This window comes from Erpetoichthys calabaricus, chromosome 7 (genome assembly GCF_900747795.2).
Source record: "Erpetoichthys calabaricus chromosome 7, fErpCal1.3, whole genome shotgun sequence".
NCBI lineage: Eukaryota > Metazoa > Chordata > Cladistia > Polypteriformes > Polypteridae > Erpetoichthys > Erpetoichthys calabaricus.
Genome location: NC_041400.2, coordinates 114,496,273 through 114,524,246, shown reverse-complemented (window position 1 = coordinate 114,524,246; position 27,974 = coordinate 114,496,273). Strand labels below are relative to the sequence as shown.

General features: G+C 37.0%; 1 protein-coding gene across 4 annotated transcripts in view; it reads right to left on the bottom strand.

The window, feature by feature from the left end:
* sema6a (sema domain, transmembrane domain (TM), and cytoplasmic domain, (semaphorin) 6A) overlaps nucleotides 1-27,974 on the bottom strand; it is a 162,903-nt gene that overhangs the window by 82,989 nt on the left and 51,940 nt on the right. For all 4 annotated transcript variants that reach the window (XM_051929422.1, XM_028805261.2, XM_028805262.2 and 1 more), the window contains 2 exons: nucleotides 10,682-10,825; nucleotides 6,835-6,952 (listed from right to left, as the gene is read on the bottom strand). In XM_051929422.1, coding sequence (XP_051785382.1) covers nucleotides 6,835-6,952; nucleotides 10,682-10,781 — 218 coding nt within the window. In that variant the 5' untranslated portion in view covers nucleotides 10,782-10,825. The remainder of the gene's footprint in view (nucleotides 1-6,834; nucleotides 6,953-10,681; nucleotides 10,826-27,974) is intronic.

Here is a 27,974-nt window from a genome sequence, read left to right as displayed (position 1 = left end):
AATGCATTCCAACAAATAGTACACTGTGCACATTAGCTCTGGTCCAGAGATTACTATGCGACATGCTACTCAAGTTTTTGAATTCATTTTATAAATTCACACTGGAGCAGAAACAATCCCAACAAATTCTCAGGCACGGTGGCTAAATATAACACAGTCACCTAAGTGACAATAATAAGAGTGATAGTCTTAGTTTTTTGTTGTACCTATTTGCAAATGTAAAGATCTTCAGTTTTACTCTCTGTCCTCTGTCTCTCAGTTTCTGATGTATTAATCCAGTCTAGATTTTGAATTACATATTTTTCTGTTTTTGAATTTCAAGTTCTAAGCTTACATTTTTTTAACTTTTAATCTGTTTTACTGAGATCTTGTGGTAATTATTCTGACTTTCTCAAGTTTTTTTAGTCTTTAGCATTTGGATTTCTAAAGTAATTCTTCCGTTGTTTTTCAAATTTATAAGGTTCCTAGTTATTTAATCAGAATTTTTCCCTGTCTTTCCCAGTGTTTTCCCAAATGTTTTCAATATTTTGGGGTGCTTTTAATAAAGTTATTAATCCATTATTGTTAATTTCTAAGTTTCTTATTCGCTTTTCCCTAATTTTATTGAGTTTCTGCTTATTAATTCTTTTGTTAATAAATAATTATATTATAATTCATTTCTGGTTTGATTAATTAGGAGATATAATATTTGGCTGTTGTGATTTTGTCTTTCTCAGTAGATGGCCTACAAATCCCTGCTACAACTATAAACCCTCTTCTCACATGGACTCACCTGGAGATAAATCTAGAAAATGTATTAATGAGAGTTTTCCATACCATAACTGACTTTTCCCAATCTAATTGTGCCGATTGCTGGGATACTTGAAATATTCTTTTACAATTACAAGCAGAGTTTGTAGTGTAGTGGAATGAATTGATTCAAGAGCTCTTGTTATGTGTAATAGATTGACACATTTGTTCCTATATAGATACGATGTTTATGAATCATGGCGATTCCCACTCCTAAAATACAGTACTCTACTGTTCAATATCTATGAAGTGAAACTGTGATGCAGTTCATTATATTCTCTTATACTGTATCATGCAGCCAAAATCCCAGCTTAGCATCACAAACACCTGAGATTTTAACTCTGATTCACTAAACAGTGCACTCTTTAGTTACTTCTGTCTTAAATAGTGATAACACATAAAGGCCACATGGGCAGATCTCCTATTAGATTCAGCTAAGTTCAAAGAAAATGTACAAGAGATAAAATTATTTTGCTCACTAGAGATATGAATGAACACTTTTGCAAAGGGGATAAAGTCTTGGAGTTTTAATTAGATTACTAGTCGATTTTGTAGGGGGGACTCTTGGGAGAAAAGGAGATTATGAAGCAGAAGCAATAGGAAAATTCTTCCCTGGTGTGCCTTTTATTACTTTTAATTTATTTGCTAATGTGTAAAATGGGAATTTATTACTTTTCTGCTGGTAACAGTGAATGCAAAACATATGTAGAGAGAAAAATGTCATAATAATAAAAAAGAAAGCTTTCTGGTTTGTGATTTCTTCACTACTTAAGCACTTACATAAGTAAAAAGGTGATGACATGCAAGAAGTCCACTTAAGAAAGTGTTTTTCAGTCATCAAATGATTTTCTTTCAACAACTGCAAAACCAAAAACAGTAACAGCCTATGCAGCAACTAACTTGCTACAGCTGTGTGTTCATTCCTGCCTAGTTATTTTTTTAAACGTTGTACAGGTTTATTATATTATTTATTCAGTTAGAGTTAACTACCTTATAGTATATAAATATTCAATAAAATGCAAAGGAAGTTCACTGCCTGAGAAATGTGAAAACTAGTATGTCTTATGTACCGTGTATTGGCATCATCAGTTTGAAGTAATGTTTAAAATGAAGAGTGCTGTGCTATAGCTACAACATGTTTTAGAACATTATAGCTACATTTAGCAAACATTAGATACTAGGCATGCATATTCGGGGCATAAAAATACAGATTATTGGGGAGGTTAGTTTAATGAATATATGTGCCTGTATATCTAAATTAAACGTGATTAAAATAAATATCTGCTTTAATACTTTTCTAATTTTATTGACCCTACATTGCTGATACCATCAGTTATTTAGATCAACAACACTTAACTTGAAATCATTGTGAAATCAATGCACACAAGTTAATTTATGTAGTAGGATATCCATGTAAAAGGTGTCTCAATAATTTCCATGTGTCCGTTATAATTGAAAATTTGTTTTTCCGGATAAACACTTTTAAGATTTTTTTTTCTTTGAATTGTTGCTATTTCATTAGTTGCACTTTTATTTCAGAACTTCGTTAAAAACAATATTTGGAATCTTTTGAGTCCCAACATGCTGAATCTTTTAAATGAAGTCCGTGAGACATGTGTTTAATGACTTTGTACCATAATTCAGGATATGTTTCTCTGTTTGGAATTTCAGCACAGACAAAAACAATCTGCATCATCAGCAATTAATAATTTCTTTTACAAAGTAACCAATAAATGCATGTGAGGTAAACCCCGTTTTTGAAATACTCTGACTTAAACTTCAAAGCCTTACAATATTTACATACTTCAAACCCCAAAACACGCTACGCCAAAGATTGGTCCATCCCAAGGATCGGGTCCCACGGCACAGAGTAACATAGTTTACGCAGTTAAGTGCCAGGAGGAGTGCCGTGAATTGTACATCGGGGAAACCAAGCAGCCACTGGCTAAGCGCATGTCACAACACAGAAGAGCTTCCTCGTCAGGCCAGGACTCCGCAATTTATTTACATCTACAGGATAGTGGTCACTCCTTTAAAGACGAAGAGGTGCACATCCTGGACAGGGAGGAGTGCTGGTTTGAGAGAGGAATCAAGGAGGCCATTTACGTGAAAAAGGAACGACCATCTCTGAACAGAGGAGGGGGCCTAACGGTACATCTGTCACCATCTTACAATGCTGTGATTGCAGCCATTCCTCAACCCTCTATGAATGGTTCACACATCTACTAATCAGTGGACAATTTGCATATCACTGATCAACTGGCCCTTTGTCAATGGTGCTAGTCTCTGTGATTAAGAAAAGGTACTGTTTATAAGGTTGGGGAAACCTGCAGTCAATTGAGACTGAGGAAGAGACTTGGATAAGTCTCGAAATATTTCTCCCACTTAAAAACTTTGTCCAGATGAACAGAATCAAATTTCTAGGATTTCCTTACCTGGATTATTGAGCATGCATAGAGACATACTTCTGACATATCACCTATGCCCATATATTCGATCTCCATTCCTCGCTTTGTCCTGCTTTTTTTTCAATGACACCTGATCCGTGGTGATTATTTTCCCTTTTTTCGAGTAATAATTTCCATTTGTTTTTGCTACTATGATCTTTGCTTTCTTTTTTTTGATACTTTCTAATTCTCCTGCTTTCATATTCTTTAAGTTTCTCTGCATTTGTATCGCACCGTTTTTTGAGCCTTTCGAATTCCACTGCTTTCATAATCTCTAACCTGCTCTGCATGTGTATAGCACCGTTTTTGAACATCTTTATGAAGTTCTACTTTGTCTTTTATTTTTTGACTTTTAATTCTGAGCCCAATTGAACATGCTTTTTTTCAATTCCACTTGTTCTGGGTTGATTATTACTTTCTTTATTTTCTTTTTTGCATTTTTTTCTCTCCGCTTTTTAGTCTCTTTTTTCCACGTTGCTCTTTCTTCTTCGCTTAGTCGTCAATGTTTCATCTATAACGTATTGCCCATATATGCTTTATATGCGCTGAGAGCCCTGGAGCTGTGTGTGCTCAAACCATTTACACAACTGTGTGTTTTGCTGCCCATGGTCTTATTTGATATTGGTTGTAAGTAGGGTGTGTCTTGCAAGAATCTCATGTTCTACATCCCCACGAGACGGTCCTGAGTCAATCTCTTGGCACAAAGTCTCATGTTTAAGGTCCCAGCGAGACGCTCCTTGGCCAATCTCTTTCGTCTCGCAGGTCTTTTAAGTGTCTTCCGTGATCTTCACGTGAAGATCACGTCTCGACTCCCTAGTCTTTCTCTCCCAGGATTTTTTTTTTATAATAGAGAGCTTATAATACAATGGTTTATTCAGGCTAAAATTATAATGTTGTCAGATAAGCATACAAAAACTCTAGCTGCCTACAACAATATTTTCTACTGCCTATAATATTTATGCAATATCATCTCTGATTGCAGGACTCATAGTGGATGAATATGTTGTATAAAGAAAGCAGAATATGATGTAGTTTCAGTTGCAAAAATTCAAGATAATTATTTTGCTGATGCCTTTATCCAAGGTGACTTACAACATTTGATATATAATTTCTTTTGTTTTTCCTTGGGGTGGTGAAGTAACTTACACATGATTACTCAGTGTCGGCAGTGGAATTTAAACCCACAATCTCAGGGATTAAAGTCCAAAACCTTAACCACTATGCTACTCTACTTCTTTATGTAAAGTGTAGACTTTGAAATATTTAATTTTTAAACTATTTTTTAACTTTTTTAACTTCACTTCACTAAAAAGCATATTGAATGAAGTATAAAAATTAAAGGCAGGGTAAGTTTAATTTAGTTTGTATTATACTTGTGTTTAACATGAAACTCTGCAGTTTTCCATTGACGGCACTACACCTAAAGATAAGGTCTGTAAATTGTGTTCAGTGTCACTTGGTAGTGAGACTATGAATAAGTGTGTTTGGGTTCGATCCGAACAATTTACAGAGCATGCAAGCAAGAACTCCTTTACAGAATATTCTGGCACATAATACAGAGTGGTAGCTGTTGGTTATGTTGCTTCCCAGAATGCAGCTAGCCCAGAATAGCTGGATTTTGAACTTGAAAAATTCTCTATGTGTTTTTTATGATGCCACACTTATCCAGATAAAAAAGTTTAATTATAATGCCATAAACAAACACACAGGAGAAATATAGGAAAGAAGAACACCTATTACAAAATGAAATAGAAAAAGATGCCCCAAACTATTGAAATAACACTTACTAAAGGATGACCTTTCCTCCCAGGCACAGTGGCCCAACAACTGTGCAACCATCCAAAAATAAAGCAAACAAACAGACTCTCTACCTTTCTCTGAACTCTAGCAGAACTAACTCCCTGCCAATCTGAAACCTTGCCCAACTCTTCTACTGAATCTAAGGTCACTGGTTCTCTGGCAAAGAGGTGATATTATGTGCCAGTTTGGAGCTACTTCAAGAACAATCTCTGGAACCACTCCTGGGTCAGGAACACATCCCTCTGAAATTCCTGTGACCTTCTCTACAGAGTACCCTCTGGTGTCCACAGGTCCCTCTACATGTCGAAATCCTGTAATAAAGTTTAGGGGCCAGCCACATTTGATAGTACAACTGATGCTCCTCTTCTAAACTTTGCACCTGAACTAAAGATGTTCTTTGTAGGGCACCTAAGAGATATAGCTTTCTTACAGATGCTTATCCATGTTGCATTGCCCATGGTCCCATCTCTAGACAATACTCTAACAGCTGCCAAACCCACACAGTCACAACTATAGCCCTGACAGTATGTTTTTTTCGTTCATTTTTGAGTAATGTCACAATATGCACAGTAAATGTGTATATTACATGATGTTTTAGTGTTATATTTTCTGGTTGTTGCAGCTCATTTTTATATAATATTTTGTAGTTACTGTATAGCATGTGTTCATAAGTGGAAGTACACTTGTGAGTATTATGAAAAACCAAAACTGCTCTTCTGAAACCAGTAGCCCCATCCATAAATGTATGGCAATCAACAAAAGAGTTGCTGGGTAAAATACAAATTGCTTTATGGTGAGCAGAGTATCAAGATGTGCATACTTTTGAAATTTGGAAGAGACCCAAATGTGATTTAAGATTGCAAGACAATCTCAGACTAGTGCCACTGCTGAATGATGAATATCATGATGAATATCAAAACCATAAGATGTGTATAAGAACTGAGTCTTTTCAAGCTACATTCAGGAATATATAGTAATATTGTATGTTAATTTTTAAATCGGAATGCAGAGAATTAATTTATAGAATTACAAAATACACAATGATCAAAATCAATACGAAGAATGAACATTTTGAATTAATGACTTTGTGTTTGTGTTTGTACTTGCATTGACCCAGAAACAAGGTACAAAAGAGACATTGTGGGGAAAAGGACTAAATTACAACCTGGCTGAGGTATCTGCCGGTCTGGTTTCTGATAAAAGCCACATGACTATTTTACTACAGGCATCCAGTGATTTATTTAGATACTTCAAATATTTATTGGAAGTCACTGATTTCAAATCACTGTTCAATGGAAATGATAGTCTTAAAGTCATATACATAAGCAATTGACCAAACTTGGATTAAATGTTAGCAATACATTAAGCTGCCTCAGGACTACAGGTTGCTTATATAACCCTGAATATGTTACATACTGTTACTTATAGATTATGTCACAAAGAGAAAGCAGACAAAGTCCCAAATGCATTCACAGATAATAATTTCACTTTACAAAAATGACAAGAACTTAAAAAATAAACAATAACTTTACATAGCTCATACTAAGTGGATGCAAATGAAGAGTTAAAATTAATAACTTGAGAAATGCTTAGGAAATTAAATATTTAGCAGGTATTTATTGATGTAGGCAGAAACTAAATTAATTACCCCACCCAATGTGTACCACCTACCGTAGCCGTATTCAAAAGAATGTTACAACCTTAGGCCCTGACATATGCATTCACTTGCATGACACTGTTAACAAAATCCCCCCACACTCAAACTGCCCTAAAGGGTGATTAGTTAAACAATACTGACCGAGCAGCAATGTAGAGTGTCCTGTTCATTATCATGATCAGCTGGATGTCCAGCTTATGCCTTTGTGTGTTGTTTCTTCCCGGCTTGTGACCAACAAAAGCTGGATATTGTTTCGTATCTGCAAGAAGAAAGACAATGTAATCACGTTAACCTGACAGCCCCCTGTCAAAGCCTGTACAGCCAACAGTTTGCCCTCCTACCGTGGCAACCAGGAAAGAAATTGGCACATAAAGTTTTGCTGCCATTCACAATTAAAAATCTTCATTCTTGTCAGCAGGGAAAAATACCCCACAGCTTGTCAGAAAAATACCAATGAAAAGCTAATTAAGAACCAAACTGTTCTTTACTTTTATAAAAAGCGAATGATTTTACTAATGTATTTTTCTGGAGGAACCCAATTTAAAAAGAAAAAAAATACAAAGCTTCCTTAGTAAAGGTTATATATATAGGAAAACATGTTTTAAATATAAGCAAACAATAAACTCTAGTATATTTAATTGAAAACTATAATTGGAAGTTTGGTATAAAGCAGGCTGTATTCATTTTACCACTAATATGAAACATTTCAGTAGAGTGTTTTTCTGGTGATATCTCTATAAAATTAATTTTCAGTATGACTAATATACATTTTAGTGATATTCCAGAAAATTCTACCTTATTATTCAAAATCTTAAATTATACTTATAAACCTACTTTTCCAGTTTACATGTATGTAATTTTTGCAAACCTCAATGCTCATATCCTCTTTAAATTTTAAGAACAAAAAACTTATTTATGGTCTGTTACTCTATTAACTTGCTAGCAGCTGCCAGTGCTTACGCTTTGGTTGCCTTTAGCAACAGTACATCGTTTCTTAATAAATCTTCAGCAAGTTAATTGGCATTTAAATAAAGTAAAAACTCAGGCATGGCAAATAAATTAATGTAAATTTAAACAGTGCTTTGTTTTATCAGCAGTGGCAGGGTGACAGCTTTTAATTCCTTCCCCGCAAGAAATGTCAATATGTAAACAAAGATAAAACTTTTGAAGAACTTTGATTTCTTAATTTAACACTGAGTTTAAAATAATATAAATGAACCCAATTTGGAAACCTTTGGAGGTAAACAAACTGTATTACTGTTAGTGTTAATAGTGAAAAGTTAGTTTTTCCTATTTTTTAACTTGCTTTGCTCTGTTAAGGTGTATTTTATCATGAAGTTAAGTAATTGCTACTGGCACATCAGAATGAAAATTCATAAAAATAGTAATAACAATACCAAAATCTGTATACTTTATTTCTGCAAATTATGTACAAAAGACAGATACTACTTTCTAAGGACAAGCAGAACATCATATTTATAAAGGGACTGCTCTTCTTGTATATAGACTTAACAGCAGAATTTCCTATGCACATAAATATTACCCACAAATTGATCTAGTCTCTTCATTGTTCATATCATTAAGACAGGCTGTAAAAGTTGGCAGATGATTTTAGATGTTAGGTGCTTTCTGTTCAGTTCAAAGTGGGTCATATGACTCCTCTACTAACCTCTGGAGTTCTAGAACTACAAAGTAATTCTAAATATTAATTATGCATAAATCTATGAGACAGTGGTAATGTTCTGAAAAGGAGGCTTTCGACTATTTCAAGGCATCACTTATCACATTTGATGAGCATGAATTGGCTCTAAGGTGTTGACTCTGTGGAACTCTTCTTTTATGTGCCAGTGAAACATCTTGAGCTTTCACATTTTGAGCCATGCTAAATATGGAAATATTTAATTCCTACATTTCAAGACAACGTGACGGTGTCTTATAACTTTTAGACAGTATGATGCAATTGACAAATAAACATCAATGAAAGAATGGATTTTCTACTTATTTCTGTTCAAATGTGCAATCTGAAATGGAAACCAGAAAAGAATTTTGGCCACCTGAGGTTTAAAACAAGACTAAAATTCTTTTTAGCACAGATTTAACTTTTTTATCACTCACATGTAGAACAGGGAACAAGTCAAGACTGAAACTTTCACCCATTACTCTTGACTTCCAGGTACTACCCTCCATCTATTAACATTTTCACAGATAGTCCATTTGTCTGGCCACCAATTTTTTTTTATGTATATATTTTATTTTCTCAGCCGGAAAAGGGTGGAATGCTCTCTCCGGGTTGGGAGCACAGTACTGCCTCAAGTGGAGGAGTTCAAGTATCTTGGGGTCTTGTTCACGAGTGAGGGAAGAATGGAGCGGGAGGTTGACAGATGGATCGGTGCGGCATCCGCAGTAATGCGGGCTCTGCAACGGTCCGTCGTGGTGAAGAGAGAGCTGAGCCAAAAGGGGAGGCTGTCGATTTACCAGTCGATCTACGTTCCTACCCTCATCTATGGCAACGAACTTTGGGTAGTGACCGAAAGAGCAAGATCGCGGATACAAGTGGCCGAAATGAGTTTTCTCCGCAGGGTGGCTGGACTTTCCCTTAGAGATGGGAAAAGTTTTGAGACATCTATTATCTAATCTGCACATCTCTGGGATGTGGAAGAAAACCAGTGTACCTAGAGAACATGCACCTTCCACTCAGACACTCAATCTGAACTCAGTAACCGGTAGCTGCAAGGCAGCAGCACTAATTATTGCACCACCATGTTTCTTGCTTAGGTAGACATAATCAGAAATCGTTTGTTTGACCTCAACATTATCTCAAGAAGATAACCTCTTCATTTTGCGACTGTTAAACACGAAGTTTACAACTGCAAAGCTGACGGAATTTCTCAAATGAATTTAAAAAGTGTTTTGTATGTACAGTTAATAAGTGGTAATCAATTCAGGGAAATATGAAAACTTTATTTTACTCGACTATTAAAACAACAAATGTACCACTTTTACTATGGCTCTTTGTGGCTTAATGTTTCCTGTAAATGGATTACTTTTGTTTGAATGTACAAGTATTTAATTTCTGAACTCATTTATTCTAATACAGGGTTGTAGAGAACTTGAAACCATCCTGACAGCACAAGGTTCCCTGCAACTTAATCCCCATAATTTAAAATTTACAGATTATTAAAATAGGTGTTTTAAGACAATCAATGCTTTTGTTCTTTTAAACTTTATTTGTAATAAAATATGTCAATTTGAACAGTGTCTATGTTTTATTGAACTGTATTTTAATTTATTAGACATTAGCAAACCTTTCTCTCTATAGATGAATGGAGTCAATAAATGTACAGCATATTTTTGTGCACAACTGCAAATGCTGCTGGAATTTTTCTCAGGGTTTTTTTTCCACAAGGTTTCTGGCACTGACAATGTCACTGAACAAGTGTTATGGAAAGAGGAGTAGAGAGTAAATTGGTTACGCTGCTTTGTGTTTTCTATGAAATAAAATAAAATTGTGGATTTGAATATCTTGGCAAAGGAGTGTGGCAACGTGTTCTGTGTTGATTGAACATGCATGTATAAGTTTCACTGTACTGACATGACAATACCACTACTATTCCTACTACTGCTACTAGAACTATTAGGATGGCAGAAACATGTCTTTCATGGAATGTCAGTCAATTACAGCACATATTTATGACAACACTTTCACTGATACTCAAAACACCAGTGTACCTATAGAAATGTAGGTGAGCATGAGGAAAACTACCCAGTAACTGTAAGTGGAAGCTGAACCCTGCAGTCTGGAGCTGTTAGGTAGAAGTCCAAGCTAGATGATAACACATCAACCCAACTCCAAAATAATAGACGTTGAAAAGACAGGAAATCCTACATGTATAAATCATGGAAAAATGAGGAAAAATTATACAATAATCACTTAAACTCTACACGCTCTGCATGGATAGGTATATATAAAATGTTTTTTTATACTTACAGTTGCCATGTGCAATACTGATTGGCTCAGTGTCTTCAGGGAAGCCAGCCCCAGCAATATGTACTAGTGTGAAATATAGCAGCAAGGCCTCAGACCTCATAGTAGCACAGCTAGTTCTTTGCGCTGTTATTTCTTAACTTTAGCCTGAAATAATTAAAATTACAAAAAAATGTATTAAATGATTGTCATTTGTTTAAAAGAATGCAGTATTTAGTTAAACCAAAACAAACATGCCTTACAATGTAGTAAATTATGGCAGCATAACTTTACACTGCACACTACAGAAATACTTTTTTGATAATCTTTTTACTGAATTTATTTTTTATATTGGACTTTGTTTCATCACATTGAATATAAGAAATTCAAAAAAATGGAAAACAATTAATTAAAACATATAAACACAAAAACACATCAGATACACATCTTTACAGAAGTTACAGTACTTTTAATTCCCTTTCCAAAATCCTTATCCCTTATAAGGGAATCTCTGCAGTGCCACTGTCACTTTCTAACTGTACCTCCAATAAGGCTGAACTTTCCTAATATCCACAATATTTAGCATCATGCTGTGCAGAATGATAGTCAGTGTATCTATGCACAATAGCACCGTGCAATGCATATAAAAGGGTATTGCTATAAGCAGTTCTATCAAAAAAAAAAGACTCATACAAATGATAAGCTATATATATGTTTGCCACAGCTCAAGTGCTTTGGTTGCTTATTCTGAATTGACACAACAAAGGACTGTTTCTCTCATTGTCATTACCATTCCACAAAAATCCTAACTTGCCTACCACATTGATGCTCTCCCCTCAGATATCAAAATACACTCTTTCCAAGCAGTTTGCAAAAATATATGTCCAATTTTGAGCTTTGAGATAAAAGAAAGGACGTCCTCAGAAACAGTTAAAATATTTAGTTAAGGATTATTTCCTAGCTCTGCTAAGGTAAGCGGTACCACTCTGGAATTAGAGGGGCAAGTTTCATAATCTACCAATTGAATGAAACAAAGGAAACAGCTTTATACTTTTGTATTGTATGTGGAGAATTACACTTTGCGTACGGTAAGAAATGCACTGTGCAATTGCAAAAGAAAATTCCTGTTTATAGCAATATATAAATACAAGGTGTAGCAGTTAAGTTCCCTGAATGCACACTTAGATATTGTCTCTAAGAAATAATGTAACAAGTATGAAGTAACTAAGCACCAACTTCTCTATGACTTACATCTTGTATATTACTTAATCAAATAAGGTATAACTGGTGAATCAATGACAATATATATATAAGTGTTGTGTTTCTGACTGTACTGTTTGGATTTGGCATCATAATGATGTCATGTTCTATAATTAGTTTGCCATGCAGAAATATTGAGCCAAAATATTGATAAAGAAATTGGACCATCATCCATGTCATTTCAAAAGCACTTTGAAAAGACTGAGATTTGAAGACATTGCTGATATTAACAATATGCAATTAACATCCCGTACAGCACTACTGAAGAACAGTTCCAAATATGCTTTAAATAATAATACAGATTTCCTAAGTGTACCACTGCAGATAGAGACTTCTCCACCAGTGGCTGCAGCCATTAAACTGTAATCATTGCAGGACTCCCATGGGTCATCAATTTAATGACTCACACTCACATATTTATAATTCTCCAAGGAAGGAGGAAGCAGAAAAATGGGGATCAGTTTTTTGGTGAGTTAAAGAAACACAATGTGCACAAGTACATATATATTAAACTACCCCAACAGTTCCCTAGTTTGTATCCTGTGTCTGATGGGAATAGTTTCATGGGGCACTGAATGGAGAGATTACAATAGTTTTGATAAGGATTTGGTGCTCTCCCCATTGTGGATGACCAAAGTTGAACAAAACCTCTATTGCAAATTCGATGACTCCAGGGACACAGAGGAAAATCTTTTTGTTATACAGAAAGACAGAGAGGGAGAGACACAAAGAGACCAAGAGAGAGAGGCTACAACAACTCAATTCTTCAAGTCACTTCCAGTGCCATTGCAAAGAGTAAGTAGACTCCAGAAAAATAGTGCTTGTCTGCCCAACAAACACATAGCCATACTCACACCAAGACAATTTTGAACTATACTCCAACTAATATGCACATCTTTGAGATGTGGAAGGAAAAGTGAAAGTACCCAGAAGAAAACATATGAAGACATGTGAATAGATGCATAAATAGGCACATAAAAAGGCAGGTTGAGGAACCCCAGCCAATATATTATTATAAAACATTCTAAGAATGTCCATCCATCCATCCATTCTCTTCTGCTTATCCGAAGTCGGGTCGCGGGGGCAGCAGCTTGAGCAGAGATACCCAGACTTCACACTCCCCGGCCACTCCTTCTAGCTCTTCCGGGAGAATCCCGAGGCGTTCCCAGGCCAGCCGGGAGACATAGTCCCTCCAGCGTGTCCTGGGTCCTTCCCTGGGGCCTCCTCCCGGTTGGACGTGCCCGGAACACCTCACCAGGGAGGCATCCAGGAGGCATCCTGATCAGATGCCCGAGCCACCTCATCTGACTCCTCTCGATGCGGAGGAGCAGCGGCTCTACTCTGAGCCCCTCCCGGATGACTGAGCTTCTTACCCTATCTTTAAGGGAAAGCCCAGACACCCTGCGGAGGAAACTCATTTCAGCCGCTTGTATTCGCGATCTCGTTCTTTCGGTCACTACATAATAAGAATGTTACTTTACTTATTACAAAAAGGACACTAAACTATATAATACATATTAAAAAGGAAACTAATGTCTGCCCATATATCATCCACTATCAGTTAACCGTAGTTCTTAGTGATGGTGGACTATTCTGATCCAAATGTAATACTAATTACTTCTTTTTCTTTATCGTTTTAAGTCATTTATCTCAGTGAAATCAAAAAAAAAAGTCCAAAATGTTCACACAACAACATGGCCATTGAGAAAATCAGGGGAGTAAAGTGGTTTCTCTTGAAACTAAGTTTCAGTTGTAGTTTACGTTTGTGTACTAAAGTTAAAGTTAAAGCACACTGTAGGAGTTGCAAGGCCTGCACAAAGATCAGTTGTTGGGCCCTTCACATTGCGCAAAATATGAAAGGCAATGACCTAGATGGAACTCCCTGTGTGCAGATTATAGTGATAGTGACATGTATTCAATAGAGTAGTATGACATTCCCAGTCTAGGAGGTTTCCATCTGAACAACAGTTAAAAGAGAGCATTGTCAAGTTCACCCCATGATCAGGTGTTATATATCTTCCCAGTTGTATAAGTATGTGATAGCTTTAGGTCTATACTATACTGAGCTGCTCAATGAAGGAAACAAAATGGCATCAGCTTTAAAGCAAGGTTAAGTCCCCAGGTGTTTTCTCTGACAATATGGATGACCTTCATCCCACCCACTGTTTGTGGACATGTATAAGTAACTTTTTGTTTTTTGTTCCTATGCTTTTTTTTTTCATTAACATATGGAATACAAGCATGTATTCATATGTATTTCTTCCATATTCATTCTCCTGATATGATACAGTCCATGATGCACTTATTAACCAATTCTGCAAAAACCAACTAAAAAGTGGAGTATGATAGTGTTAAGCATGGCAAAAGGTTCATCCAAGTTAGAAGAAACTTCTTTACCAGTTGTGTAAACTTTTCTTTTTTAGCAGCTTGGTCAGATTAATTCTCATGTCATCTGAGCAACATACCAGTGATGGTTAGCAATGTAGGGAGCTGGAGTGCCCCCTCCCCAAAATTTTTTTTTAAAAACTCTACTTAAATTAATTAGGTAATGCAAAATAATCATGAAATACATTTGTTTATTTACACAACGTGCCTGATGTCAGTGCATGTCATCATCCATTAAATTGTTTCCAAGTTGTATTTGTTTAATTCCTTTGTGAACACCTATTTTTCCTGAGTGGAGGACAGCAGCCAAATGAGAATGTATGTAAGTCCTTTATCTTTTGGCAAGCAGGTGACCTAAGGCAACCCTTTAATTGGTTACTTTCAGATTTTTCCAAGGACACAGCCTGTGTGCCCCGAACACTCACACATTTATTGGCAGCAAATTAGTACTGTTTTAGTTTTTTTTAATCTAATGTGATCAGACAGTCGTCTACGAACTACTTCATGTTCATATCCATGGTTCACAGTTCACACTCACTATTAATTTAACTACAGATTAGCAAGGACTTTAGGAAAATGATAGCGTCAAGTGGAACTTCAGAAGTCGTATAAAAATTTGGTTGTTTCTTTAATGAAACTCCCCTTCACAAGTCATTCACTTGAAGAAAAAAAGAAGATAAGGAGCTTGGACCCGAATGACCTGACTTAAAAATTCAGCAGCAGGCAAGTGATCAAGGACTAGCTTACACAAAGAGTTTTTCTAGCTCTTGTTATGACAAACAGAGTTGGCTAACTGGATGTGGTGTAAGTAATGCCTTTTTTCGCTTTCCCTGTTTGTTGTTTTGAAGTCTCGGTACTGAAGCATTTTGAACAATGACCAGGGTACAAGACGTAAAACATCTTTCTGAAAAATGCAAGCGCCATTAAAGAAGCCACAGTCATCTAGACCAGTATTTTTCAATGCACAATGGTGTACCATGAGAGCTAGATGCCAGCATGTTGTCACTAAGTGCCGTGTCTGTGAATGCTGATCTCGGAGCTTCTTTTTTACTGGCTTCTCCGGTAGTCCTACCTCTTCGGACAGTTGATCACATGTATGAGATATAATGAGTTTGTCATTAGCAAAATAGTGGTGTGCCTTGGGATGTTTTTGTTTACAAAAAGTATGCCACCAAAGAAAAAAGGTTGGGAAACACTGATCTAGACAATTGCATGAGGCTAAATTGTTTTGGCAAGCTTAGTGAAATGACTCAAGTTTAATCAGAAACTTATTGAGAAATATTCAGGCCTTAAGGAAAGGAGGGAAATTTTTTATGTTCAAGGAAATATAGGTATCCTGATCATATGGGCAGAATAAGATTTATGTTGTACTTGTCCTGTGGGTGTTGTACAAGACAGGGTGGGGGGTAAATTATGTTTTAAGATGTGGGGGGGTCTGTGGATCTTATAATGTGAATTTGTGCACAGATGAGGTAAGCCTGGCAAACCTGCATAGGACTGGGGAGACTGGCAGCAAGTGTAGAATAAAATAAGGGTGGGAAAGACTCTGTGGGTGTGTTGAATGATAAACTGCAATGCAAGACTTGAGAAAAATCAAAGAACTAGTGATTGTATGATGTGGATTTATGGAATACAGTGGAAGTGGCCAAGGACTGAGCACTCTATTAGCAGAGGCAGAATAAGAATTGGATTGGACTTATGCTATGGATGTGTTATAGGAGAGATGGAAGTCCACATTATTGAAAGATTACGGAGGTGGGGGTATAGGTTTTAGTAGCATGGAGAACTGAGCAGGTTAGCAGAGGACTGCGCAATTTGAAGACATGTGTAGTATAAAATTTGGATAGCAGGTGCACCTGTTCCTTTCCACCTCTACAGGGCAAGTTATGGGAAGAATATGGGAACTTTGGATGTCATGGACTGAAGTTCTGGAGCACAGTAAAAATGGGAAAGATGGCAGCAGATTGGGCAGCATGGTGGAGAGGGTATAAAACATTTTAGCCTGCATTTGTCCTATGGTTTAACAGCCTAACAGATCATTCATCCTTCACACAGACTATTCTTATTATCTCCTTCAAGCTCTTTTCCTAGTATTGCAGAGTTTGAATTACATTATACGTTAAAAAATCTTTTACTTCTACCTGCAGGTTTAACAGAAAATCCTTTATATTACAAAACAAAGCCCCAAAGCAGACAAAAATCAAAAGGAGTGTAAACAACTGTCTGGCACAACATTTTCCAACCCATTTACTCAACTACATGGTAAAGGGTGGCTGAGTCTATTCTGACAGCACTGGACACAAGGCAGGAAACAGGCCTGAATACCAGGTACCAGTCTCTCGCAGATCCCAAGTACGCACAAACTTACACTCAAACTGTGTCAACAATAGAAAAATCAGAGTATTGTTTAACTTTGCAGTTTTCCTTTTGGATAACATATTATGTCATAGAGTTAATGACAATATCAGCACTGTGAATAAAAATGTTGAATTTAGTGTTTCTGTTGACTTATTTCCTCATATGATCTGCACTCTAATACTCCCTTGACTAAAATTATTTTTAATGTGCTTTTATAATGGCACTAAATGAGTCACAGAAGCAAGTATGATTAAATTAAATGTCTGGGTTTAATAATACGTATTTATTAATAGCAAAAGTTAATTTGTTTAGTTTAATTTGGCCTCTAATTAGAAACCAAATATAATTTATCAAGCACAGCACATTCCTCACTTCCATATATACACATAAACGTGCTCCATGTCCATCTATAGTTCAAGGTTTGAGCTCACTACATTTCCATATTTACAATATCACACCTGCTTTTTTGAGTGTTTTCAAAGCTATTAAAGGGAAACCACTGGGAAAACAATTGTGTGAATAATACACAAAATATTAAATGTTCAATTCTTTAAAAAATATAACTTAATAAAGGAAGAATGGTCTCTAAACACCCAGCCTTTTTAAAAAAATTCCTAATGGCAAAGATTTGGAAGGTGTTACATGGTTCACAAAAGCTTTTGTGCTAAAACAAAATTGTAAGCCTAGTGTTTGGGGGCCCCTGGAGTTTATATCGGAAAGACTGTTTTTCACGGATGTTTTCATTATCCCAATCAAACTGCCAAGGTTTTTTGAGGCATTTGCCAAAGGCTAGATTAATCCACATCACAAAAGTCTTTTCTCATGTGACTTAAAATGCAATCAGCTAAGAAATGCAGAAGTCAGTTGAGTCCTTAACTCTTTTTACATACTGTACACGGCGTTGGGAAATTAGTTGTTTTTCCTATCTGTACGATATTTTATAAAGTTTGACTGATTAAGATCTATGTCTTTTAAACAGGACGCAATGCAAGAAAATCAGGTTCTTGGGCCTTTGCAGATACGCTTGTCACTCACAAGCTATTCAAATAAATATCTGTCTGCTGCTCTTTGTGCAACATCTGCTTCTCACTGAAGCTTGACTGTTTGTTTAAACACATACAACATCCTTCTGTAACCCCTGCAATGAAGAGACCTCAGCAAAAATACTTAAACTTCCAAAGATGTACAGATGCCTTAAGTTTTCATTATACGCTAATCTTAGAGCATTCAGCCATCCCAGTGCTATAAATGCATTTTTATAAACTTCTTTTCAATAATGACTTGTCTAGAAATCCCTTACTCTTACTTTCAACCATTAAGTGAACATCAATGTTTCTCATGCCATTCAAAAGATACAGAAGGTTGCTTTGCATTTTCGGAGTACTTGCTATGATGAGTTATATTTGCTTTCTTTCTGCATATTCTAATATTCTGTGCAATGTTTCTTCATTACTTCACTACATTGTCTTATTCTTTTTGCAGTGTTTTGTGCATGAGCTCAGTCTGAGAGATCCCTCCGTTTCATCAACACACTTTATCCAGTACAGGGATTCAAAGAGTCAAAGCTTTCATGGCATCATCACACTCAACATACTTAACCCTGGATAGAACTCCAGTCCAATGCAGGACACCTTCATGCATGAAGCTTCACTAGCTCATGGCAGACCAAAAACATGACCAAATAATCTCCTATCGATCTAATTATTCAGCCACCTGTTTATAATCAGCAGCAAATGAAGCAAGAGCTTATCCTGACCCAATGACCACCGATCACTGGGCATGCACCCTCTTTTATCCATACCATGCTAGTTTAAAATCACACTTCTTTAAGATGTGTGGAAAACCTTAAAGTGTGGTGAGAAAACCCACTCCAAAACAAGAAGAGCTGTGCAAACTCCCAACACAAACCATGCTAGGAACGTAACTCCTTGGAACTGTGAGGCACTAGTTCTAACCTAGGTTTACTTTAGTTTTCTCTTGGTGCTGTGGTTTTTATTCCTCAACCTAAAATATCTGGATAGTCAACTTTTCTATCAATGTTTCAATGATAAAAATTGAATTAGAATGTTTGAATCTATTACCCATGTTTGATGAAACTGAATGAAATAAAATGTAAAAGAAAATGATCTGAAACATTTGCCGGAGGTAATCAAAAATAACAAACATGAACAGCACGACTGTTTACATATTCCTGTAACTATAGCACTGAAAGGCTAAGTAACTTATTCAGGGTCACAGAGTGAGTCAATGATGGGGATTAAAGTAGAAGTCTTGTGGTTAACGCCACAGCCACCAAGCAGCAATTTATTGGACACACTGCATCAATACATAGAATATACAAACTTGTTCAGATATGGTAACAATATGTTAGAGGATGTATTGACATTTTCATCTAATGAAATTAAAAATTAATTAAAAAAAAATAATTAAAACCTGGATGAAGCATAATTCTTTAAAATTAAATGGCAACAAAACTGAACACCTGCAAATTGGCACTAAAGCACAACCTAAGAAAATGAACTCCTTCTCAGTAACTCTTGATGGTGATCTTATTATACCTTCTTCTTAGGCAAGGAATCTTATTGTCATTTTTGATGATTCCCTTTCTTACTCCATGCACATAAAACCCATTAAGAAATTTTCTTACTTCCATCTCCGTAACATATCCCATGTTCTTTTTTCTAATGCTGAGAAACTTGTCCATACTTTTAAGACAGGTGGCGCAGTGGTAGTGCTGCTGCTTTGCAGTAAGGAGACTGTGGAAGATTGTGGGTTTGCTTCCCGGTTCCTCCCTGTGTGGATATTGCTTTGAGTACTGAGAAAAGCGTTATATAAATGTAATGAATTATTATTATTAAGACATCCCGAATCAATTATCATTACTCCCTACAGGTAGGTACCCCTTCAAATCTTATATCACATCTTCAGTTAATTAAAAACTCTGCTGCAAGAGTCCTTACACGAACCAGCAACAGTGAGCACATCACACCCATCCTGCTTTGCCTTCACTGGCTTCCTGTGTTTTACATGATTGAATATAAAAGTCTATTAATAACCTAAAAACTTTAAATGGCCTCACACCAGACTACATCAGTGACCTTCTCCATCGATATGTTCCTGTTCGTTCACAAAGGCCCTCTGATTCTGGCAATCTTGTTATGCCCCACACTAACCTGCACTCTATGGGTGACATGGCCTTTAGCTCCACAGCACCCAGACTTTGAAATGACCTCCCAAAATTAATTAGATCAGCTGACTCCATTCATTCTTTGAAAAAAACAACCTAAAACTCATCTCTTCAGGAAAGCTTTTAACTTAACCTAACACTCTGCTCCTTCTTTCAGTTAACCTATCTGTCCAGATGCTCAGGATAATTTGTGCGTGCATTATATCATAAATTATGTGATTTGTTCAGTCATTTCTTTTAATATTGAATTTAGCATTATACTCTGGTTTATTCTTTCTTTTATTCTGCCAATGGGCACAGTGGTACTCCATAGTATACTGAAGAAGAGATGTGAAAGAAAACTGATTTGAATAAGTTGGGTTTTTGATAGACTGCTTGGGAAAATAATATTACTTACAAGTATTTAATGACTCTGTTCGCTGAGCCTATCAATGACAGATTTTAAGTATATTGCTTTTTTTCATGTCGTAAATGAGAAGTCAAGCAAAACGACACCAGGAACACTAGCCATTGAATATTTCAGATAATAAGACAAAGGCTTTTTGGTACTGAGCACATTAGGTAGTAAAACAGACATATTTAACTTTTTAGGCTCATTTCAAGCTTCAAACTTTAGTAGTCTATTCAAATAGGGACCTATAATTGCCTCTAATGATCCATTACTCAAGGACCCATCCCTCTTCATTTCATGTCCTCATATGAAAAGGCTGCCTAATAATTTGTGGCCTCTAAGGAAGAAAGCACCAGCTCGCCCATTTCCTAAGTCAGTTTTTGACTTCTAACTGCAACTTCCAAGGTGTCATATTATCTCTTCCTCTCTCTTCTTGACCTCACTGCTCTGGTCTTATCCACTCACAGATAATTCATGTTATATGTGATGTTGATATGAAACAGTAAGTCTCCTTAATATTTAAAAGGCAACAAAACTGGAACAAGCTTGGGAAAACTCTCTTTAATAGACTTGTAAACATTAATAAAAGACAGATGACTTTTTATTTTACTTTTGGCATCTTTCTTAGTTATTAGTACCTTGTTTTGACATTAAAAATTTGTAAAGAAATACATAGTTCACATTGTTTTGACATTGACACTGATATCAAACAATAAGCCCTAAGTTGCACATAAACTGTCAGACAGATCAAGAAATCTTGAGCAGTTAAATCTCTTACAGGATTGCTACATGCAGAAGAAAAAATCTGAAAATAAAAAGCCCTTCTGCTGTGAGACTGCTGTTCATTGTTTCCTCTGAGTTCAAAGTAAACTGATAAGTACATATTCACAGAAGGCATTATGACAGAGACAAATATTTATAAACAAGATGCAGTTATTTAGTTATACAAGTAAGATACCTTTGACTCATCCCTTTCTGAATATGTTTTATGTGATAGAGGCCCACTGTGAGTCAGGTCCAGTCAAATGTAGTAGCCAAATAAGCCAACCACATTGCACCCTCATGAACACTCACTCATTGCATTAAGGTTTAGAAATGACAATCAATCTGATGCTCGTGTCTTTGGACTTTTGGAAGGAAATCCATGTCGACAAGCAGACAACACATACAGAAGGTGTTATAGCTAGGAAATGAACTGGGGTATAGCCACGCAACGATACCTGCTGTACCAGCCAGTTACCGCTCAGATGCAGCAGTGATGCTCCATCTAAATACATCTTAGAAATATGATGACTGAGTTTACAAAAGTATTGAATCCAGTATGACTTTCTTCAACTAAATTAATTATATATAGATAGATATATTAGTACATATTAATGCTGACATTATTATTTACAAGTCAAATGATAACAGCACATTTATTTTATAACTAGTCATTTAGCCCGTTACAATAACGGGCGCTAGAACAGTAGTGCATAAACATTAGTAGGAACAATCTATATTAAATGGCAAGGGACTTTGACCTCATTCTTTTTGTTGGTTGTATTTTTCTTTCTGTCAGCCTTTCTTTTGTTGATATTTACTTGCTGAGCTGACCGTTCTTCGTGGGCTGCCGCCGTGTATTGTGTATCTTTAATTTTCTGTGACAGTAATACTGTCTTGTACGGCTCTATTCAATAAGAGCGCGCACAAAAAGGCGAGCTTCAAAAGGGCGACCTCAATTAAGCGCGGCGAAAAAAGGCGTTCGTAGATAATTTAGTTCAAATGGCTCTGGAATATGTGAAGAGCAACAAAGGTGCAGATCTTTATTTACGCGCGCCTTTATTCACTGCGCCCAATTGAGGTCGCCCTTTTGAGGCTCGCCTTTTTGTGTGCGCCCTTAATGAAGGATGCATGTGAGCGCCCTTATTGAAGGATACCGTCTTGTACGTCCGCTGGCTTGTAAGTCCGTAATATACCTTTAATTTTCTCTGGCGGTAATACAGGCGTGTGCGTCGGTAATATGCCTTTAATCTCCTCTGACAGTAATACTGGTTTGTATTTCCGTAAAACGGCTTTAACTTTCTCTGACAGTAATATCGCGCATCACACCATGCCCCGCGCATGCGCACTTCATCAGAAGACACCCACACATAGACACCTGGACGCACATTATATATATAGATTTGTCAGCACCCTTAAGAGTATACTCTGAAATGCAATGCTAACAATTGAAAGATCATGCGAACACAAAAACAAACTGAAACTGTTAAGCTCTATGTAAAAATAATGTTTAAGTATTACAATGCTCAGATGCCAGGACATCCAGCAAGAACCATCAGCAATCTAGATAAAAAACCTGAGGGGGGTAGGCAGGGGGCTTATAAATGAAAAAAAAGAATAACACTTGAGCACATTACACAGGATGCCAATCAGAAGACACACTTTTAATACAACTGCAGCCACCCTGACAGCTTGGTAAAATGGAGATAAATTCAGCAGTGACTCAATGAGGGCAGGACCCTAGGGCAAGTTACCTTTAGCAGGAAGACAGACAAACAAAGGCTCACCTCACCAGTCAGACATGGGCATTTTCTCCATCAGTCTTATGATGAAGATAACCGTATGCACAATTTACAATTTCCAAGATTTAATCAAAATGATGTTACTTTATATCACAAATCTGGTCATCTGCCAGGCTCTCACTGCCTTCATTTCAAAGGTGAATGGCAAAATTAAATTTCAGGCAGACGCTGGTGATCTAATTACAACAAAGCATAATACATTTGTAAATACTATGAATACTGTTTTTTTATCTAGACTAGGAATGTAATGAATGGCTAATGACTTTAAAACTACAGATAGGTTGCCTAATTTGTCTTCCAGTGCAATATGGGCTTGTCTTGCGGCTTCTGTTGATTAAGTATGGACAAGCAGCATCCAGAATTCAGAAGGGAGACCTGAAATAACTTACAAGTAAGGTAAGACTTCTGTAGGAAATCTAAATGCGACAGTTTATAAAGACAGACACATTTGAAATTCATACAGTATCCAAAAGCAAATTGGAAATAACAAGTACCGAACAGTAGCCTCATTATATGGAGGATAATGAGCCCTTTTGAAGGAAGAACAGGCATTTGTAGGGACTACAAGGCTTAAATTCTCATTCAATCTATGTATTAATATGCAGACCTGCTGATACATTTAAAATGCTAATCATTTTGAAGTGTCATAATTAAAAACATAACAGTGTTGCTTTCTGTTGCAAACTATAAATGAATACCTGCGTAACTTGCAGCTTAATGCAATGCACAATTTACTTGTCGTTCAGGTTGAGCCTCTATTGATCCACAATTTTTACAATGGTCAAGCATTGTGCACTTTGTGGAAAACACGGGAAATTAAGTGGCTAAAAATGCTTTACACAACATTTGAGTGCTACAAAGGCTGCACTATTTTCCCCAGGTCTCTGAGTCTGTACTTAGTGTAGAGCATTATGCAAACAGTATATAAATTTGATTGAACTGAAGGGAATTGAATTTTTATGGTTGCTTCCTATCTAGAAATGAGACAGACGTTTCTATCCAAAACCACATGATAGCTGACGTATATGAAAACAACTGTTAGAGTCAAATAAATCTAAATTAAGTATATAAGGATTTAAAAAAATCCAGAAGATGAATAGCAATATAATTTAATAAGAAGACAAATAAATATTTTTCTAAAGTACAAAATTTTGGCATGGCAACTTCAGCAGTTTTCTAGTTAAATATGCTAAAGTGGCAGATGTACTACATAAACAAAAGAAACTTTTGAGATCACAAAAACAATATTAATAGCATTTTAGACTGCTTTACAGTAAATAAACTTCAGTGAGCCATCCGTTTTTTCAGTCTTAAAAAATTCAGTAAAACGTGACAAAACAGATAAGTTGCAAAGTCATCCTTCTTCCAACATACACAGAGGTAACCTTAGAGCAATGTTTGTGCAATCGATTCTTTTGGTACGTGAAGATATGCAGCAATTTCATGAAACTCCCATTTAATAGATCACATCTGGTCTTCATTAAATCACATACTTATACAGTATAATCTTTAACCATTTTTATTAAAGCAGTCATAAAATGATGGATTGCAGAAGAAACGAAAAATAGACTCAATCCCATCAAATAAACTGTGTGATTCCGTAATACCGCAAGTTAAAAGCTAATAACTAAAATCAGCAATGCAACTTATGATTCTAAACAAGAAGTGTAAAATATTTCATTAAACTGTGATTTTAAATTAATTTCTATAATTATTAAAACAAAAGAAACAGAAGCTTGCTAAAGATTAACAAACTGCGCTCATATAATTTATAGGCTTAAAAGGTTATCATTGTCATATATATATAGAGTACAGTGAAATTCTCCCTTGTGTATGTTAATCAACATAATACACATTGCCACTCTTGCTTCTTAAAATGAATCACTACATTTGTAGCATAAACAAAGGGTCTGTATGGAATGATTGAAGTTAAGGGTGTTTAAGAGCTTGTAACAGGGAACAGACTTGTAGAATAGGAATAATACTTTAGATACTTTAATACAAATCCCAGTGTCACCCCAAAGTGTTTTTTGAAAGATTGTGCATTAAAGAAATTACGTTAGTTTGCCTTTTTTTTCGGGGGGGGGGGGGTGGATGAGGGGATGCAACAGTCACACCCATTTATGTTGTAAACAATTAAACAAATAGGTGAAATTCAAAAGACAACTATAGCCATGTTCATTAATGTGCCCCGGAATAGGAATCACTGTACAGCATTATGTTTGTCAGCCACAGAGCCCAAATTGTAATATGTTTTGAACAATATTAGTTCATGTACCATACTTCACTGCAAATTTATTTATTTACTTATTTGGTTGATACCTTCATCCGGGGCAACTTTACAAAATTTATTATACAACTAGTCATTTAGCCCATTACAATAACGGGTGCCAGAACAGTAGTGCATAAACATTAGTAGGAACAGTCTATATTAAATGGCAAGGGACTTTGACCTCATTCTTTTTGTTGGTCGTACTTTTCTTTCTTTCAGCCTTTCTTTTGTTGATGTTTACTTGCTGAGCTGACCGTTCTTCGTGGGCTGCCGCCGTGTATTGTGTGTCTTTAATTTTCTGTGACAGTAATACTGTCTTGTACGGCTCTATTCAATAAGGGCTCTGGAATATGTGAAGAGCAACAGGTGCAGATCTTTATTTACGCGCGCCTTTATTTGCTGCGCCCAATTGAGGTCACCCTTTTGAGGCGCGCCTTTTTGCGCGCGCCCTTATTGAAGGATACCGTCTTGTACGTCCGTAACATACGTCCGTAATATACCTTTAATTTTCTCTGGCGGTAATACAGGCGTGCGCGTCGGTAATATGCCTTTAATCTCCTCTGACAGTAATACTGGCTTGTATGTGGCTGTAATATGTGTCACTGTATTGTATACCTTTAATTTCCTCTCGCAGTAATACTGGTTTGTATTTCCGTAAAACGCCTCTAACTTTCTCTGACAGTAATATTGCGCATAGCACCGTGCCACGCGCATGCGCACTTCACCAGAAGACACCCACACACGGACACCTGGACGCACATAGGGATTTTATATACAGTATATAGATTGGCTTAGGCCTTTTTCCAAAGCAACATATATATTTATGATACAATTGTTTACCTTTCCTTTGATTTTCCAATTGGTGCAGAGGCAGGTCAAGTGATTTGCTTATGGTCATACAGTGTCGGTAGCAGGACTTGAACCCACAACTTCAGACTATAAAGTCCAAAGCCTTAACCACTACACTACACCACACTGCCTGCCTACAAGATGCATGTCTAAAAGGTAATAAACAAGAAGAGCATTTTCCAGAAATACTGAAATGTTGCAACCTAGCATAATAGAAAAGACAAAAATAAATTCTGCTGCATCACTGTTCATTTTCTGAGTAGCACTTGTTTCAAAGCCTGCTTGCTGTAGAAACATCAGAACAGGCAAGGATAAAAAAAAATTTAAAAATCACAAATTTCTGTCTTATTAACTCTTTTAGGGCTAATTTTTTTTTTGTTTCTTTTCTCCCAGGGCTGAATATTTTTCCAAAAACTAACATTTTTTAAAAAAGAACACAAAGCAATTGTTTAACATATCAAATCAACAAAAAATATTTACTTTTGACAAATCTTGCATGTTGTATGAGCCTGCATACTCTATGATTTCACATACATATCACATACATTTTACACAGCAAAGTCTGATCTCGCTCAAAGCAGCCAATTTCAGTCATTGCCACATTGCACTCCTTACAATATGTGTTGCTTTGGTGCTTATTTTTCAATTGTCTGTTGCTGCACTTTCTCACATATATTGTTAGTGTGTACTGTAGAGAATCAAGTCACCCATTTGCCATTGTGCCATGCCACTGCCACCAAGTTTTCTGCCTGCATGAAAACCGTATTGTCACCTCTTTTCATCTTCTGAAACTTTATGAACTTTATGTATGGCATTATAGCCTGGCTCACCCCATGGGATTTGCTTCTGTTTATTACAGAAGTGAATAAAACTTTGCAGCAGCACGTACCTAAGCCACCAGGGGACAAAACACGTTTGGACCAATGCTCCCTGAAGTTATATCACCAGTTCTGTCCCATCTCTATTTGTAATGCCACAGTGCGCTTCATCTCGTCTTTCGTTGTGGGTTTCCACTTTGAAAAACGAGAATGCGATGCAAACGCAGCCCGCGATTCAAAAAAAATCTCTGCCTACCTGTTTGTCTCGTCTGACAGTAGCTGAAAAGCAGCATCAGGAGAGAGCAGCCTGAAGTACAGCAGCTGGTGATCTGTCGTGTCCAACAGCAAGCCATGCCGTCTTGTAAACTCCGGTAGCCAGATCGGCTCTCAACAGATCAATGTCTGTGTATTTATCCCATGTGAACCTTGCCGTAGATGCATCGGCTGCGCAAAGGCACTCAACTGGCAGCAGATCTGCTGCCGCGGCATCGGCTGGTGTCTGATCAGCTGATGCCTGCTTCTCACTCTCTTGCTCGATCTCCTGATCACTGCCAATAAAATCCGATACTGAAAAATCAAGAGTCCGACTCCACGATAATGCGCAAAACATCGTCTGCCGAGTGTTTTCTTTTCTGCACTTGCTTCGCTCCCTTTTCACATGTCGATGCCATCTTGCCATTGTTTACATTTCGCAACTCACGCACACGCAAGGTTTAGTTGCCGAGTCAACGAGTCTAGAATTCCTCCAAGCACAGAGGGAATGCCTGTGACGTGACAGTGAGATTTGTCGCCATTAACAGCTGATTGTCGCTCCCTATCCCTGGATGTCGACTTTTGTCGACATTCGCCTTCAACCCCTCCTGTCGACAAAAGTCGACATCCGCCCTAAAAGAGTTAAAGAAGGGATAATGGTCAAAAACATGGCAAAATCATCCATCCATTGTCCACCGCTTATCCAAAGTTGGGTCGCGGGGGCAGTAGCCTAAGCAGGGAAGCCCAGACCTCCCTCTCCCCGGCCACCTCCTCCAGCTTCTCTGGGGGGACTCCGAGACATTCCCAGGCCAGCCGGGAGATATAATCCCTCCAGTGTGTCCTGGGTCTGCCCCGTGGCCTTCTCCCAGTAGGACATGCCCGGAACACCCCCCTAGGCAGGCATCCAGGGGGCATCCTGACCAGATGCCTGAACCACCTCAACTGACTCCTCTCAATGCGGAGGAGCCGTGACTCTACACC